Genomic DNA, 15,693 nt, shown 5'->3' with positions numbered 1-15,693 from the left:
GTAAGTAAAGTTTGCACTATTAGTTGAGCTAATAGCAGAGCAAATATATGTGACACACAGGTTTCTAACTTAAGTTGTTGGTTACTGCAAAAAGGAGACTTTTCAGGTTTTCCGAGATGGCGTTAAAAATTATTTTTCTCATTTCTGACACAACTTAAGGTCAATATCTGTATTGACAAACAAACATTACATTTTCCATTTTCTATATCTGTTTCAGGGTCCAAGAAGAAGACAAAGGTCATCAAAAACAATCCTAACCCTGTGTGGAATGAGGTAAGTCCCCCATTAAGCCACAAATTCATCAACCCATCATCTGTTAAAGTTCCTAAGTGTGTGATAATGCAATGTCAAATATTAAGTATATTTTAATTATTAATGTGAGAACAAGTTATAACCTAATTTAAAAGTAAGGCATTGCTTGGTAAAGAACTCAAAGTGGAAAATGCAGGATGAGTCCTCCTCTTGCATACAGTCCTGGAGTCCTCATCAAAGTGAAGCATCCATAGATTCATATAGAAACTCAAAATACAGACAAAAATAACTGAAAACAAAAAAAGATCTAGTAAAGATATAAAGATAATGTTTTATTTGTTAGAATGGCAGCAGCCTTGCAATTTAGGTAAGTCTGTTGTTATGGTACATTAATCTACCATTGGGTCCTAACAATGCTAGTTTTGACTGCTTCTTTATTCATATCTGGTCGCAACATCAGGCCGCTCAAAGTGAGTAAAATAATTTGCTACCTGAAAGTTAGATCTGACTTGGAAATTTATAATAATTAACGTAACTGCTTAAGATAGAAATTTGCTGTATGTAGTCAGCAATTTGCAATTAACATGAAAGTTAGCATTAGCTAACGTTAGTCAGAAAAAAAACCTGTTTGATTTTACTTACACAAGCCTGTATAAATGATGTTTTGGGAATTGAAATCAACCCTGAATTGGCTTTCCCCTGGGTTAGCTTACCACCTATCTAGCATACCCTAAAAACACATTCAGTGCATTTAGTAAGTTTGCAACATTACGAGCTGGTGAAATTGTGACATCATCTCTGTATGAGCAAAATAACCAGACAAAAAAATTATTTGCAATTTGCAAGTACTTCACAAATATAATGCAATAAAGGTGCAGTAAGGATATTACAAAATATCATAATTAAAATGTTCTGCCTATAAGATCCCATTTTCACTCTTTTTTTTTAAACATTTCTTTCCTTTGTGTCCGTCAGGGTTTTGAGTGGGATCTGAAGGGGATTCCTCTGGACTCTGGAGCTGAGATTCACTGTGTTGTTAAAGATCATGAGAAAATGGGGAGAAACAGGTACTGTGTGCTATGCTAATTATATGCATTCAGATGTGGCATCAAAACACTGAAGAAATATACAAAATGACCCTGAAAAAACTTCTTTAAGTAGTTTTCCTTTTATAGGCAGGCAAGTGTCTCAGATGGTGACAGATCCTATCATTAGAGATTTCCAAAAAAAAAGAGGCATAATTGTTTTAAACAAGAAAAATAGATCAAACCCATAAATACAACTGAAGAGTAAAAGGGAAAGGTCTGTTTTAAACTCCAAACGGGCTATATTTACTTTTAATCTCTCATCACTGGCAGCTGTTTGTAAATCATTTTAAACCTTGTGCTGGCCAACAGACAGATAAAGAGGCGATATGTACAAATCACCCCTGGGATAATACATTTAGGATTGTCATACTATGTTTGACTAGATGGAGCTGCACATTGTCACAGTAGAGATGTGGCCAGAGGACCCCTCAGTGGGTTATTTTTGGATTACTTCACTCGATCAAGATGTCACACCAGTCAGTTCTTTCGGAAGGGAAGGGGCAGGAACCAAAGAATCAGGTCTTCCCCTCATTGTGGTATTTATTCTGCCAAATTCCCACCCATTCACTCTCTGTTGTGCTGAAAGATGAATGGATCCATAAATCAGCCACTCAAATTACAGTGGAACTTGACTGTGTCTCAGCTCTCAGCATAAATCCTTTATTGTTGTACTAAGTATTTGTTTTCTAAGGAGCTTCAAGAAAAGCGATTGGTCGTCTTTAAGTTTCCTGAAGACGTTTCACCTCTCATCTGAGAAGCTTCTTCAGTTACCCACTACTGATCATGTGCCTCACCACATGAGCCAAAGTGTGAAAAAAGGCATGGGTCATGAGTTTTCCAATGAAACCATTGTGAGACCTTGCTACACCCTATCATGTGACTTATTGAGATCACCTAAAGCAAGATGGGATTGGGGGTTGAGGCGCCTGTGGAAGGGATCTCAAAACCGCGTTGTAGGTGGCAGACCACCTCCTCTAATCAAAGATGGTCATTCACAGTGGGGATAGATAGTCTCTTGAGGGACAACTCCCACTAGAGTTTAAATGCCATTTGATTTTAGAACTGAAGGAGTTTCTCAGATGAGACATGAAACATCTTCAAGAAACTTAAAGAAGTCAAGTCGCTTTTTGTTTCATAGCTGGATAGAGTACCATGACCTGGATGACTGAGAACTTACACAGCTTTTTTTTTTTTTTTTTTTGTCGGTGATTTTCTGTTCATCTGGACTTAATGTGTGAAGTACAAATTTGTCATTTTGGGGTGTATTTGCTTTTCCATGTTCCTTTGATCTCTCTAGGCGTTACAACTTTGCTTGACAATGTTGTACAGTAACAAAAATAACCACCAAGGTTGGGGAATAAATGTTGTAAGATGTCAGAAAATGACTGTGAATGGGGAAACAGGGAAACTAAGAGTTTATCAGAGACTAGGCACAGGTGCAACACTGTTAGGGTCATGTGGTAAGAGCCGTAATTCAGTCCTTGAAGTCTATAACAGATGGATATCACCAAATACTGGGTTTCCTTCTTTGAGAGGCTTTGCCAGATAATGCATCTCATTATTGGAGACTTTGGCAATGGCATGCATGCCTCCTCAAGAGTGTTCGTGCTTTGGCCAGATGTTGGGAAGAGGTTTTTTTTGTTTTGTTTTTTTAACGAAGGAATGAATTTTGGGATCATCAGCTTTTCTTGGTTGTTGCTGAACTGGTTAGTGCATTCCTAATTTTTAAGAATTTACCAGTCCTAAAGTTTTCTCTCTCTTTCTGATATTTTTATGTGATTTTTTTTTTTTTTCAGCCCAATGGTGGCTGACATATTAGGATGATCTGATATCGTCGTGTTGGTGTTGTTCCTGGAACAACATTTACTATGTTGATCTGGGAACAACACCAACACGACGATATCAGATCATGCGACATATTAATGTTGTCATTTCTTTGATTCTCATACTGGGACTTTCAGGGAAAATGTACTTGGGATCAACTCCAGCTGTGTCTTTAAAGATGTTATTTTGTAAATAACACAGTTGTTTTTTAAGATCCATCTCTGTGTTTCTGGTGTGTGTCTCTTTCAGGTTTCTGGGGGAGTGTCGGCTAGGTCTTAGAGATGTGCTCAACTCTCCCAATTTCGCCGCCACCTTCACCGTCTCCTTGCTGGACACCAAGAGGAACAACACAGGGGTGAGCACACGGAACTGCACTGACTGATTAATCTGCAGCCTAACTGCATACAAGTCGATTATAAATGACTCAAAGTTTCCTCTTTTGAGCTTAAAATAAAGTGAGCAACATTTCTGAATCATAGTTGATTTATTTCCTTCTTTGGGATCCTTAATAAAAAAAAAGAAGAATCAGAAACCCAAAAATGTCTCTCCACAACAAATAAAATGAACTATAAATAACTGCAATTGATTTTATTAGATGGGTTTTTTGCTAATCTGCTGACCAAGGCTGATCAGGTCTGTAATGTCAAGAAAAATGGTCGACAGGTGGTTAGTGGGTGGGTCTTGGACTTGATGATGCACTGATGTGTTCATGTGCTGCTGGGGAAATCCAACATGGATTTTCCGTTTATATTTCTTGTACTTTTTTGTTGGAAAATATGAACTCATGAGCTCAAAATTAGGCAAAGGTCTTGCTGGAAGCAAGAGATGTTCTTTATGTTTTTCATCTTTTTCCGTTTGTTCCAAGTGTGTGAGCACTACTATTTATCTTATATCAGCAAGGTTATGTCAAATTTAATTAACTCTAGTAAGCACTGGTACCACACTGCAAGAAAGTCCTAGCTTGCATGTTGTCTCCGTTCTGCATGTATTCTCTGAGGGTCCTTATGGCAGCTGGGATATTGTATTCTATGTGTTTTTTTTTTTTTTTATTGTCATTGAAAAGACACCTAGAATACAGTATCTATCACTGGAGCCTTTTTCTTTTAAAAAAAACAAACAAAAAAAAACACTTCTAATGATGAGAAACCTTCAGCAGCTGATGGTTATTCAGTGATGAAATGCTTGATTTTCTTTTTCCTCTAATTATGCAACATTGCTCTATGGAGACCCACATTGACATAATACAGGTGTAGCCTAGAAAACCAGTCATCACAGCTACAGGTCTAACCCAACACCAACTAAAATAAAATTATTCAGTAGTTTTAGTTTCCAAAAAAGCTCAAACTCAAATTGGTCTTTAAGAAGAAGATGCAGAAGTATAAGATCTGGGCACGCACACACATGCACGCACACACCTTGGCAGCCAAACCTATAGCAGCAAATGAAACACTGTTCTCTTCCCCATCCTTGCTTCCTGAAGCCAAAACAAAGTCTTCCTGTCACTGTCAGACTGGACCTGATTGATGCCACATACATGTGCGCACACCCACACACACACTGTATGCTATGTACAATGTGTGATTTATCAGGTTTTTTCTTCATTAGTCATAGAAAGCAAACTCTGTTATAAACAAAAATAAAACTAATATTGTTTCTTCAAAGATTTCTTGATGCATCTGCCCTTACAACTGTTTGCTTCCACAAACAAAATCTTACACAGATTCAGTGAGATAGAGCCAAGAAATCAAGAAAAACATGTCAAGGTATTCACATTCTTAACATCTACTCCACAGAAACTGTAGTCTGACCAGAGTTGGAAACGCCGAGTCTGATGAGTTTGTTTACAGAAACATAACAGCTTATCACTTAAGCTGCTTTTTCCTGTTGAAGGAAACAGTAGAAGCCACCCCTGCTACCACAGGGTAACTCATCTTGATTACAGTGTGCAGGAAACAGGTCTTTTCTGGTGGTGGTGGTGAGGTTAAATGCCACTTTGAGTTTGGGTAGAGAACCATAAGTGAAGAACGGTGGGCTCGTCCAGGATTTAAACCAGGGACAAATTGCACTTTAAACTTGAACCAGAGCAGTGAAACGGTTCTTTCTGCCAGTGTGCAGAAGTTTAACTACATATTTAATCCCTGAGATATCTTATATACAAAAGTGAAGTACTATTCCAACTGAAGGAAAGTCAGCACAACTCTTTGAGCTTAAACTAAACTACAGAAATCTATAATTGAATTACTCTGGTGAAATACAAATGGCTACAGGGGAGGTCTTCATCAGTAGGAAAAGTTGTAGCTTATACAAATAAACTATACAATTACACAATTAAAAGTCCAAATATTATGTTCTCCTTTGCATTTTCCGAAAGCGATCCAGTGTCCCAGACTGGAATCTTTGCCAGGCCAAGTCATGTTTGACACCCCTGCCCTAGACCAATGAGCCACATGTTTTATGCATAATTTGTGCTGAGGTGTATGATGAAGTGAAATTCTCTAAGTTTAATTAACCCAACTTGTAGGGCACAAAAAACCCCAAAACAAATAAAACTGCTAAAAAGTGCTAAAAAAAATAATTGAAGTTCCTCAAAAGGCCTGTAGAGGCACTAAATAGAAGTCACGACTTCCTGTCTTAAAAGCTTAAACTTAACAGCATTAATCACAGCCTGGTTTAAATAACTGTTTTGGCCTCGTTGGATAGTTTCCACCACCAAAACAACTGAACACAGAGTGAAATGCTTTTATAACTCAGTCTTGCATCAGTTTTAGTAAATCTGAAGGTAGGGTGGCAAACTCTGTCTCTAAGCCTAACCCGGATGATACAGATGAATAGCATGGGTAGCATAAAGGCCACTGCAGTTAAGTTACTTATTAAGTGCCATCCGCTGACCTGCTCTTCCATCATCTTTTACTGTACTTTCTCCAGAGACGTATACAAGTGTCCTATGCATTCACTTTCTCTTTGCCTTCTTATGTATGATTAGTTCCAGCTGAGTGTGCACCTGTTCGCCATCCTCTCGTTATCCTGCCTGTGTATTTAAGTCCTCAGGCCACAACAACAAACGGTCCTCTGTTTGTTGTTGTGGCCGCCACATTTGCTGTGTGTTCTTGCGTAAGCACCATGTTCTCTAGCCATGTCATGAAATGTTGAGTGCAAGATTTTTAGTTCTAGTTTATCTTTTCTTTGTTTTCTTTCAGCGTTCATATACCTAGTTTTAGTTTGTGTTCTCCAGCAATAAAGCTGCCACCTTTAGTTAAGCATTTTGTCTCCAAGCCCTGCGTTTGGGTCCTACATTCTGCCTGCCACACAGCCAAACATGACAGATCTTCTACAAGTTGTGTTTTCTGCCTCCCATAGGCCACGCTGACCCTGCAAGTTTCCTACCTTCCTCCTCCGGGATCGGCTCCGATGTTTCAGCCTCCTCCCCAGCTGGACCCTCAGCCTCATAACAATCCCAGTGTGGAGCTGGACACAGTCACAAGTAACCTCAGCGTGTCATATAGTGAAAAATAATTGCAGTGGTGTGAAAAAGTGTTTACCCCTTTCGAGATGCTGTGTTACTTTTACAGCAGATGTAATCACACACACACACACACACACACACACACACACACACACACACACACACATTGTGGTCAGCTGACCACTCCTGGGGGGGTCACCACTGTTTCAAGTTTTCTCCATTTGTGGGTAATGTCTCTCACTGTGGTTCACTTGAGTCCCAAAGCTATAGAAATGTTTTATAACCTTTTCCAGACTGAGCGATCTCAATTACTTTGTTTCCCATTTGTTCCTGAATTTCCTTGTGTTGTGGCTCCATGTCTGGCTTTTCGTCTACACCACTTTGTCAGGCAGGTCCTATTTAAGTGATATCGTCAATCACATTTTCACACAGGTTTTTTCCTCCTTTAATAATAAACACCTTCATTTAGAAACTGAACTGCATTTTGTATTTACTTATTATCTTTATCAAATATCTAAACTTATCTGATGATCTGACACATTTATGTGTAAAACAAAAACATACAAAGACCCTGGAAGAGTGCGAACACTTTTTCACACCACTGTATGTTTTTTTTTTTCCCCTTCTTCTGTTTCCATTTGCCCAACCCAGTGTCTCCATTTTGTTAGTTTACCCCAAGATTTATTTCCTGGGACTACTTTCTGTGCAGTGATCTCTCTGGATACTTTGGGCGAGGAGGATACAGAGAGTATGATGATGCTTGAGCCCACAGAGGACCAGGGAGCAGACGATGGACGCTCCATGGTGATAATTGGTCCTCAGGGGCCCCCGGGCCAGGAATCCCCCACCGCCCAGACGCCCAAGCGTTCACCGCCATCCTACCACACCCAAGGAGGGCTGAGGAAGAGGAGGAGAGGAGCCAGCAGTCAGCCCAAACAGCTACCCAACAAACCACAGGATCTACAGGTTAGTTACAATACTTAAAAAAGACACATTAAAGGAATACTTACACTCCATACATGTTGCTGTCCACACGTGTCCTCTTCCAGATTCGTGTGCGGGTCATTGAGGGACGACAGTTGCCGGGCATCAACATTAAACCTGTTGTTAAGATAGCAGTTGCCGGGCAGTCCAAGAGGACCCGAATCAGAAAGGGGAACAACCCAGTCTTTGATGAGGTGAGTAAATGTTTTTGCCAGTATGCTTGTCTTGATAACTTTCTTTTTTTGCACTATACTGCTTTTTATTATAACTTTACATGTTACTTTTTACTCAAACTTCAACTTGCATTTATTTCCCTCCACAGACTTTCTTCCTGAACTTCTTCGAGACACCCTCAGACTTGTTTGACGAACCCATTTTCATCACTGTGAGTGTGACGTTTTTCTCTCTTTTTTTTGTTTTATTTGTTTACCTTGAATAAATCCAGCATGTGGGAGAAATTCAACACTATCAGCGTTTCTTATTTTTATCAGAGTTATAATCGTTCTCTTTTTCAGGTATGTGACTCTCGTTCGCTTAGAACTGACGCCGTGATAGGTGAATTCAAGGTAAGAGCTTTAACTTGAGTCTATGATTTCTATGAATATTGGACTGCGACTGTGATAAATTAGGAGGGGGGGCACGTGTGCTTTGGAAATTAGAATAACTCAAACATCTGTCTCTGTGTTCTGTTTTCCACAGATGGATGTGGGCACCATCTACAATGAGCACAGTGAGTATATGGTTGTATGATTTAAACATTTTTAGGTGTATTTGCTTGAAAAAGTTTAAACAAAGATCTAAATGCTAAACTGTAAATTATGTCAGATTGATCATCAGTCTGATGACATTTTTCATTTACTTAGCTTTTAGCCATTTAGTCAGGCAGCTAGCATTCTCACCTCACCTCACAGCAAAAGGGTTCCTGGGCTTATTCCCTGACTTTTTCCCTTGTGTTAGCTGGGAAAGGCTCCAGCATCCCTATGACCCTGATTTGGATACGTGGTTATGAAAAAGGATGAGTGAAGAGCTGTTCTCACACATTGGCACTGCTGCTGTTCTACACAGCAACCTGGCAAATGAAAACTTGACAAATGTTAAAACGGTCTTTAACCTGCCAGGTCCAAAGACTTTGTGATGTCAGATTGAGTCAGGGTGCAAATGCAGTTAACTGTCCAGTGTATTCAACACTAGCAAGTCAGAGTCTTGTGTGCTGCCTACTGCCTGTGTCCATTTAGCTAAACCACATTAGTATTTCCAGGTATGAAAATGTTTCTGAACCATTAGATGATGTCACCCACCGGTTTTCTGAACCACTTTTTGAACCCTCTGTGATTGTTTTTGCTGCTGCCACTTTGTTTTTTGGACCAGAAATAACGATATCTGGATAAGAAGTTGGAGTGCGAAGTTATTAGCTAAAGCTAGCAAGCTTGGATGGACAGCTGTATTCATAGACCTCACAAGCTGTAACATCTCACTTTAAAGGGTCCAGCAAACATTTATACAAGTGTTAAGAGAACAAAAAGCAAAACAAAACATATTTGAATGTATTATCATTGACTGTCAGGACAGTCAAAATTAAAATATTTGAAGATATATTCATATCAGTGATACTGATGTGTTAAAATCCATTAAGTCTGTCAAACAATGATGCTTACAGCTAAATAGGAATCCAGGGTGATGATTGTATATAATATTTAGAAAATCAAGATCACTTTTTGGTCCATGCCAATCAGAAAGCTAAGTTTTTTTTGTCACATGCCCCACAGGTTGCAGCTTGGTGTCATTATGTCTTGCTTTGTGTGAGAAAGGATAACTGTGAAAAGTTTCTACTGACGTGTGCCAAAGCTGCTTTTGTTTATCCTGAATTTACAAGCTTCTGGCTTTAAACCTCTCTCTTCCTCCCCTCTTTTCAGGGCACTGCTTCTTGAGGAAGTGGCTTCTGCTTTGTGACCCTGACGACCTCTCTGCTGGGGTCAAAGGCTACCTGAAGGTCAGCTTGATTGTCTTAGCAGCTGGAGATGAGCCACCGGTGAGTTTCATACTCTTTTACAAGATCGTCCTAGAAGGCTATGAGGTCAATCAAGTAACATGAGTTGTTCTATTTTTACATGGTTGTGCTTTTTCTGTGCAACTCATTATCACAAGTGAGTATTTGTACTTTAATGTGATTGCAGGCTGATAAACGTGAGTGTGTGGAGGATAAAGAGGATATAGAATCAAACCTGTTGAGGCCTGCAGGTCTGTCTTTGAGAGGAGCCTCGTTCAACCTGAGGATCTTCAGAGCTGAAGACCTGCCACAGAGTGAGTCTCTGTTGTTATTCTATGCACATTTGATAAGCTTGAAAAATATATATATATGCATAAAGATTCCTAATATGCTTCTCTGTCTGAAGTGGACGATGCCTTCATGGATGGGATGAGGCAGATTCTTGGCTTTGATAGCAACAGGAAGAATCTGGTGGATCCTCTGGTGGAGATTCACTTTGCTGGCAAAACGGTGCATATGACTCTATAGAAGTTCATTACATTGACTAAAATGATTGTTAGTCAACAACCAAATAAAATAAAACTGGAAAGCAAATACGTTTTTAGTTAATAAAAACAAATGTGGATTGTCTTGTTTTTCGTTGTCAGATTTGCACTAAGACTTTGGAAAAGAATGCCAATCCACAGTGGAACCAGCGCCTGGCCATGCCAGTCAGAGTAAGAAATAAAGACAGACAATTCTTGTGCCAAGAAGTTGTATTTTCATTGTCACTAGAAAGTACATCTTTTTTTCTTTCTTCTTCCCAGTTTCCTTCCATGTGTGAGAAGATGAGGATCAGAATTCTGGACTGGTGATTTTCAACTAAAATCTCACATTTGTTCATCAAACTTAGCATCATTATCAATATTATTTTGACCTCTTTAAAAGATGGGACTGTTGTGGAGACCCACACCAAAAAATAGGGGTGGGCAGTTAATTTCCCACATGAGGAACTGGGACTGTTGTGAAGTGCCACACCAATAAGCTGAACTCAGTTGTGCTCAGTATTAACTTTATCTCTTTATAAGTCCTAGTATTTCATGTAGAAATGGAAACATTAATTATCCCACCACGCCCTAGTGTATAAGATACATTTTGACCTATGTCATTTTGACCTATGCGCTTTGCATCCTTCTATGGCTTTCTCATTTTAGGGATAGAGCCAGTCACAACGACGTTATCGGCACCACCCACCTCTGTATGTCCAAGATCTCCGCCCCCGGAGGAGAGATAGATGGTGAGTAACAAGTCGCAACCAGTCTGAACTAGACTCTACCAGATCAGATTAGGCTGGTTCAGGCTGGATTTAAACTGCACCAAAGTGTTGAAACTTGCCTGGTTTGATTACTGACATCCAGTGATAATCACACTGTTTGAAGTGTTTAACATCACATTCAGCTCTGCCTGAAAGCAGTTAGCATTAGCTTGGGGAAAATGCCCAACCTGTTTTAGAGATATTTTCAGCGAGGTTTCAGCTGATCATACAGGTCAAAATAAGGTTTTTGTCAACTTTAACTTCAACTTTATTCTTGAGCCACAAAACTATAAAAACCTTAGTTCTGTCTTCTATTTATATAAATATGTGTAATTTGACCGGTTTAAACATGAGTGAAACAGCACTGTCTACACTGACAGCCTGCAGCCTGCTTCATTTTGTTTCATGGATTATCTTTGTGCTAGTTATTACCAAACAGACCTGCAGTGGTTGCTGCGGTAAAGTTTCTGGGCAGGTGTATGACAGACTACAGTGAAGTTCTATACCCTACAGGGTAAAAGTGAACACAGTACTATAGATCAAACACTGAGCTTTATTCGGTTTATTTTTTTAACACGTCAGCTCAGGAAATGACCCAGTTTGATCGGTGTGGTTGATACTCCCTGCAAACATTTAAGCTATTAACTTAGTACCCTCAGGAGCTGCAGCCTGAATCAGTAGATGCATCTGTTAGACTTTAAACAACTTCTGCCACGGTGTGTGTGTTGTTACACCATTTGCTCACACGTTTACTTGAACAATTAGATGTGATAACTGTTTGTCTCAGGTGCTGCTGTCTGTGTTCACAACAGACTTTTCCACTTTCTCTGGTGAAATTTTTGCTAACCTTGTTGACTGTGTGCTTCGACAGCAGTTCTACTGGATAAGTTGTTTTTGAATAAGCAAAACCATCCTTACAAGTGGTGCATATTATAGGATTTCCCTTCCCACTTTGTTGTGCACACAACACAATCAGTATTACTGACACTTTTAAAACTGAGATTTTGACTGTGTTGAAGGAATGCCTTCAAGTGTGTGCAGCTTTGAAATACACCACTTTAACTGAATGCATCACTTTATAGTTTATGGCTTTGCTAGTGTGTTAGTTTTCACCAGGATCTAATAAACATGTCTTTACTGTTGTGGTGACTTCCAAATGTGCACATCTCAGTTAATGTCTTTGTTTTAGCGTTTGAAAACTTGAAGTGTAAAGTTTTGAAACACAGAATGAACCCGTGGTTTGTGCATAAAATGCATGGATGTTTCTTCAGTGGCATGCATGAAGACTAACTCGGTAATGTTTGTGTGGGAAACACTGACACTGCTTGAGTTTTCAGTCTTTGATGCCCCCAGCTGCAATAAAAGAGAAGGTGCATGAGCTTTGGTCACTGCTTGTGGTAAATGTAATTTCTTCTTTGTCTGGAATACGTGAATAATAATGAGCCATTTTAACCAGACCATGATAAGGAAACACCAGAAAAGTAATAGAACATTCCTCACCAACCGGCCTCAATCAGTCCGACTCCCACCTCTCCCTTCCACTGTCACTCAGCATCGGATCACCCCAGGGCTGCGTTCTCAGCCCCCTACTATACGCCTTGTACACATGTGACTGTACACCAACCCACCCAACAAACGTCATCGTCAAGTATGATGATTAAACCACTGTTGGTTGGGCTCATCTCTGAAGGAGATGAGACAGTGTACAGAGCAGAGGTAGAGAACTTGTCCTGCTGGGACTGTATGCTTCTCTGAGCCATGGTCTGAGTAACCTTCATCACTCAGGCCACTCACATACAGACTTTATACTCAGATCAAGTATTTTTGCACTACTTCCAAGCACTTTGCAACATGTTCTCTAAAGTGTTTTATATACATTTCTCTTGTCTTGTATATATCCCCGTATATATTTCTCATCTTTGCTATTAATTCCTGCAGTCTACCATTTATATTTATTATTTAATGTGGAGCACCCACAATTTCATTGTACATGTACATTGACAATAAAGGGCTATTATGTTCTATTCTATTTTATGCTATTGTATCAGTGCAGTAAGCTGTGTCACTGTGCCAGAAGTATTGCAGTACTCAAGAAAACTCTATGTTGTATTCTATGGTGCTGCAAAAAACACCCTTTTTCATCCACTACATCCCTCATTACACCTGGTTTGGAAAAAAAAAAAACCCAACAAGTTGGCAAGAGCAAAAATGCTTAATTTTAGGCTTCGAAAGAGGACTTAACGATCCATGGTGGCTGTGTACATCTTTAATAACGGTTTGTCATGGTTAAAAGTGATTCACTCACCTTCATGTTTTTCATCAGCTCTTTTCCTCCTTTCTTTATCTTCTGTTGCCAATAACTGTGAGTGATTTCCTGTTTCATGTTGTAAGGCCATCAACCAGATTTCCCTCCAAATCTGACTCACACATAGTGTTGATGCTGCTTCTGGCAGCAAGGGTCTAACTTTATCAGCATTGTTTATGTGGTAAAAATAACAATAATCAGGGACAAAAATATTTAATCTTTCATAGACTTTCTAAAGTTTTTCTAAAAGTATTTTATATTAAGTACCTTTTTCTGCCATTACTCGGTTGCCCACCTTGTTTAAAGTCATGTACTTCAAACAAGCTAAGCTGAAGTGTTTTGCATGTCGTGTTTGGGCTTTGAGTTTGAGTGGCGTTCAAAACACATCTGTTTCCTCTTGTTCTGTGATTCTGAACCATCCTTCCTTTCTACGCATTCAGATGACTTGACTCCACGGAGCGTCCACTCTGGCAGTACGTCCACCATCCTCTCTGTACTGTAACGCTTTTGTGTGCAAGAGTTGGGCAGTCATTTGCACTGTCTCACTTCACTGTTGTGATGTTCTGTTCTCTAAACTCAAATCTCCTTCAATCATGGTTAAATTTTGGAGAAATCTAGAAAATATCTAATCACTGCAATTGTATTTAATCATACCTGCTTGATTCTAATCATAGTTCTGCATCTTAACCCCTCCATAATAAAACATTATGTCCTTTTTGTCCCCACAGTGGATGACAGTCTTGGTTTCCTGCCAACGTTTGGTCCATGTTTTGTAAACCTATACGGCAGCCCCAGAGAGTTCACCGCCTTCAATGACCCCCATGAGGCTCTTAACTTGGGAAAAGTAACCTATTTATCTTTGTTAATGCGTTCATGATCTCCATGGCTAGTTTCAAGTCCTTTTGAATTCAATATCATGTTCATTTTGTAAACTATGGACCCATTTGGAGCACAAAAAGGAGAATTAGGCAGAGAATTAGCCTGCTTTTGTGCAGGCCCAGTCTGTATCAGATGAGCACACAGTGTCCTTTGGTTTTAAAATATCAAGATGTTGTTGGATCAGAACATTCAGCTCAAGGCTTCATTAGGAATGGTATCACATGTTTTACAGTATATTCAGGCTGTGGAGGTGTATTTGTTTAAAGGTTATCCATGGTTATCTACACAGACTGGGTTTGTAATGACAAACTGTGACAGTGCCAGCGTCTGTCCCTTTTTTCTGTCCGTCAGGGGGAGGGCGTGGCATACCGAGGCCGGGTTTTACTGGAACTTACCACGAAACTGGTGGACAAGCCGGAGCAAAAAACTGAAGACATACCCTCAGATGATCTTTTGGTGGTGGAGGTGAGAGATTAGGACCTGATTCCAGATAGAAAGATGGATAATTAGACAGATACACTGATCCCTCTTTTCACCGCCCCTCGCCATCATGCAGAAGTTTCTCAGGAAGAGGAAGTTCTCGCTCTTCGTTGCATTTTACTCGGCCACGCTCCTCCAGGACGTCGACGACGCCATCCAGTTTGAAGTCAGCATCGGCAACTACGGCAACAAGTTCGACTACACCTGCCTTCCTCTGGCCTCCACTACTCAGTTTAGCAGGGCAGTGTTTGACGGTGAGTCAGAGGTCAAAGGTCAGGCTGGAACCGGTGTGACATTCAGAAGGATAATATTCAAAATATAACTTTATGTACTAATATAAGAAAATTTTAACATTTTCAAGATCCCGAGGTGTCAAAAAATGGTTGCCACTACAGACACGTACTAAAGCCTGCGGTGATGCACTTGGCACCCCAGTGTAGTTGGCGTACGTTAAAAGTTTTTGCCATCCAGACGAGTGTAGTCAACTTCTCATTTGAAACTTTGTTTTCCTCAGTTTTCACTTGCTGGCTAGGTATAGCCATGAAAACCATCAATGCTAAACATATTACACTTACCCCGTGTGTATAAATATGACGCCTTTGCAATCTTCCATATGAGACAGATTAAGATGCCAATACACACCTTATGTTTATTTGACACTCTGGGAACTAAAAAAGGACTGAAATCATGAGCTGTTGGGTAGTTTATGTCTGCTGTACACCTAAATGTGTGTGCAGAAAAGCAAGAGAAATGTTCAAATGTAACAAAGTGGTACACTTGAGCAGTAAATGAGTGAAAATAATAAAAACAATTACGCATAAATAAATGATATACAGCATATGTAGCGAACAAAGAACTATGTTTCAGGTAGTATGTATTAGTTCTCAAATCATAAAGTCAAATATAGTTTACAGAGGATGATTGGTGTTCAATGATCAGTATCAGATTTCGATGGATCTGCAGTTCAGATGATTAAAAATGTGTATTTTTATAACGCAGATGAATTTAATGCAGATTGTGATTTAAAAACTGATTTAATTGTTTTTACAGCACTGTCTCTATTCTTACTGCGTGTGTGTGTGTGTGTGTGTGTGTGTGTGTGTGTGTGTGTGTGTGTGTGTGTGTATATGTTTCAGG

The 15,693-nt window shown here is 39.6% G+C and overlaps 1 protein-coding gene across 1 annotated transcript in view; it reads left to right on the top strand.

Moving 5' to 3' along the window:
- The window catches only part of dysf (dysferlin, limb girdle muscular dystrophy 2B (autosomal recessive)), a 106,796-nt gene that overhangs the window by 16,611 nt on the left and 74,492 nt on the right, over window positions 1-15,693 (top strand). Inside the window, exons 2-21 of the mRNA XM_013915250.1 lie at window positions 160-273; window positions 1,228-1,319; window positions 3,414-3,519; window positions 6,522-6,645; window positions 7,337-7,593; window positions 7,677-7,805; window positions 7,934-7,996; window positions 8,127-8,177; window positions 8,311-8,341; window positions 9,525-9,640; window positions 9,786-9,912; window positions 10,005-10,108; window positions 10,246-10,314; window positions 10,405-10,448; window positions 10,792-10,874; window positions 13,638-13,670; window positions 13,926-14,041; window positions 14,428-14,541; window positions 14,633-14,810; window positions 14,918-14,970. Coding sequence (XP_013770704.1) covers window positions 160-273; window positions 1,228-1,319; window positions 3,414-3,519; window positions 6,522-6,645; window positions 7,337-7,593; window positions 7,677-7,805; window positions 7,934-7,996; window positions 8,127-8,177; window positions 8,311-8,341; window positions 9,525-9,640; window positions 9,786-9,912; window positions 10,005-10,108; window positions 10,246-10,314; window positions 10,405-10,448; window positions 10,792-10,874; window positions 13,638-13,670; window positions 13,926-14,041; window positions 14,428-14,541; window positions 14,633-14,810; window positions 14,918-14,970 — 2,004 coding nt within the window. The remainder of the gene's footprint in view (window positions 1-159; window positions 274-1,227; window positions 1,320-3,413; window positions 3,520-6,521; window positions 6,646-7,336; window positions 7,594-7,676; window positions 7,806-7,933; window positions 7,997-8,126; window positions 8,178-8,310; window positions 8,342-9,524; window positions 9,641-9,785; window positions 9,913-10,004; window positions 10,109-10,245; window positions 10,315-10,404; window positions 10,449-10,791; window positions 10,875-13,637; window positions 13,671-13,925; window positions 14,042-14,427; window positions 14,542-14,632; window positions 14,811-14,917; window positions 14,971-15,693) is intronic.

The sequence above is a fragment of the Pundamilia nyererei genome, unplaced genomic scaffold, assembly GCF_000239375.1.
Source record: "Pundamilia nyererei isolate P.nyererei 1_Seehausen unplaced genomic scaffold, PunNye1.0 scaffold00277, whole genome shotgun sequence".
Classification (NCBI taxonomy): domain Eukaryota; kingdom Metazoa; phylum Chordata; class Actinopteri; order Cichliformes; family Cichlidae; genus Pundamilia; species Pundamilia nyererei.
The sequence above is the reverse complement of the archived record's forward strand: the minus strand, read 5'-3'. Positions and strand labels throughout refer to the sequence as shown.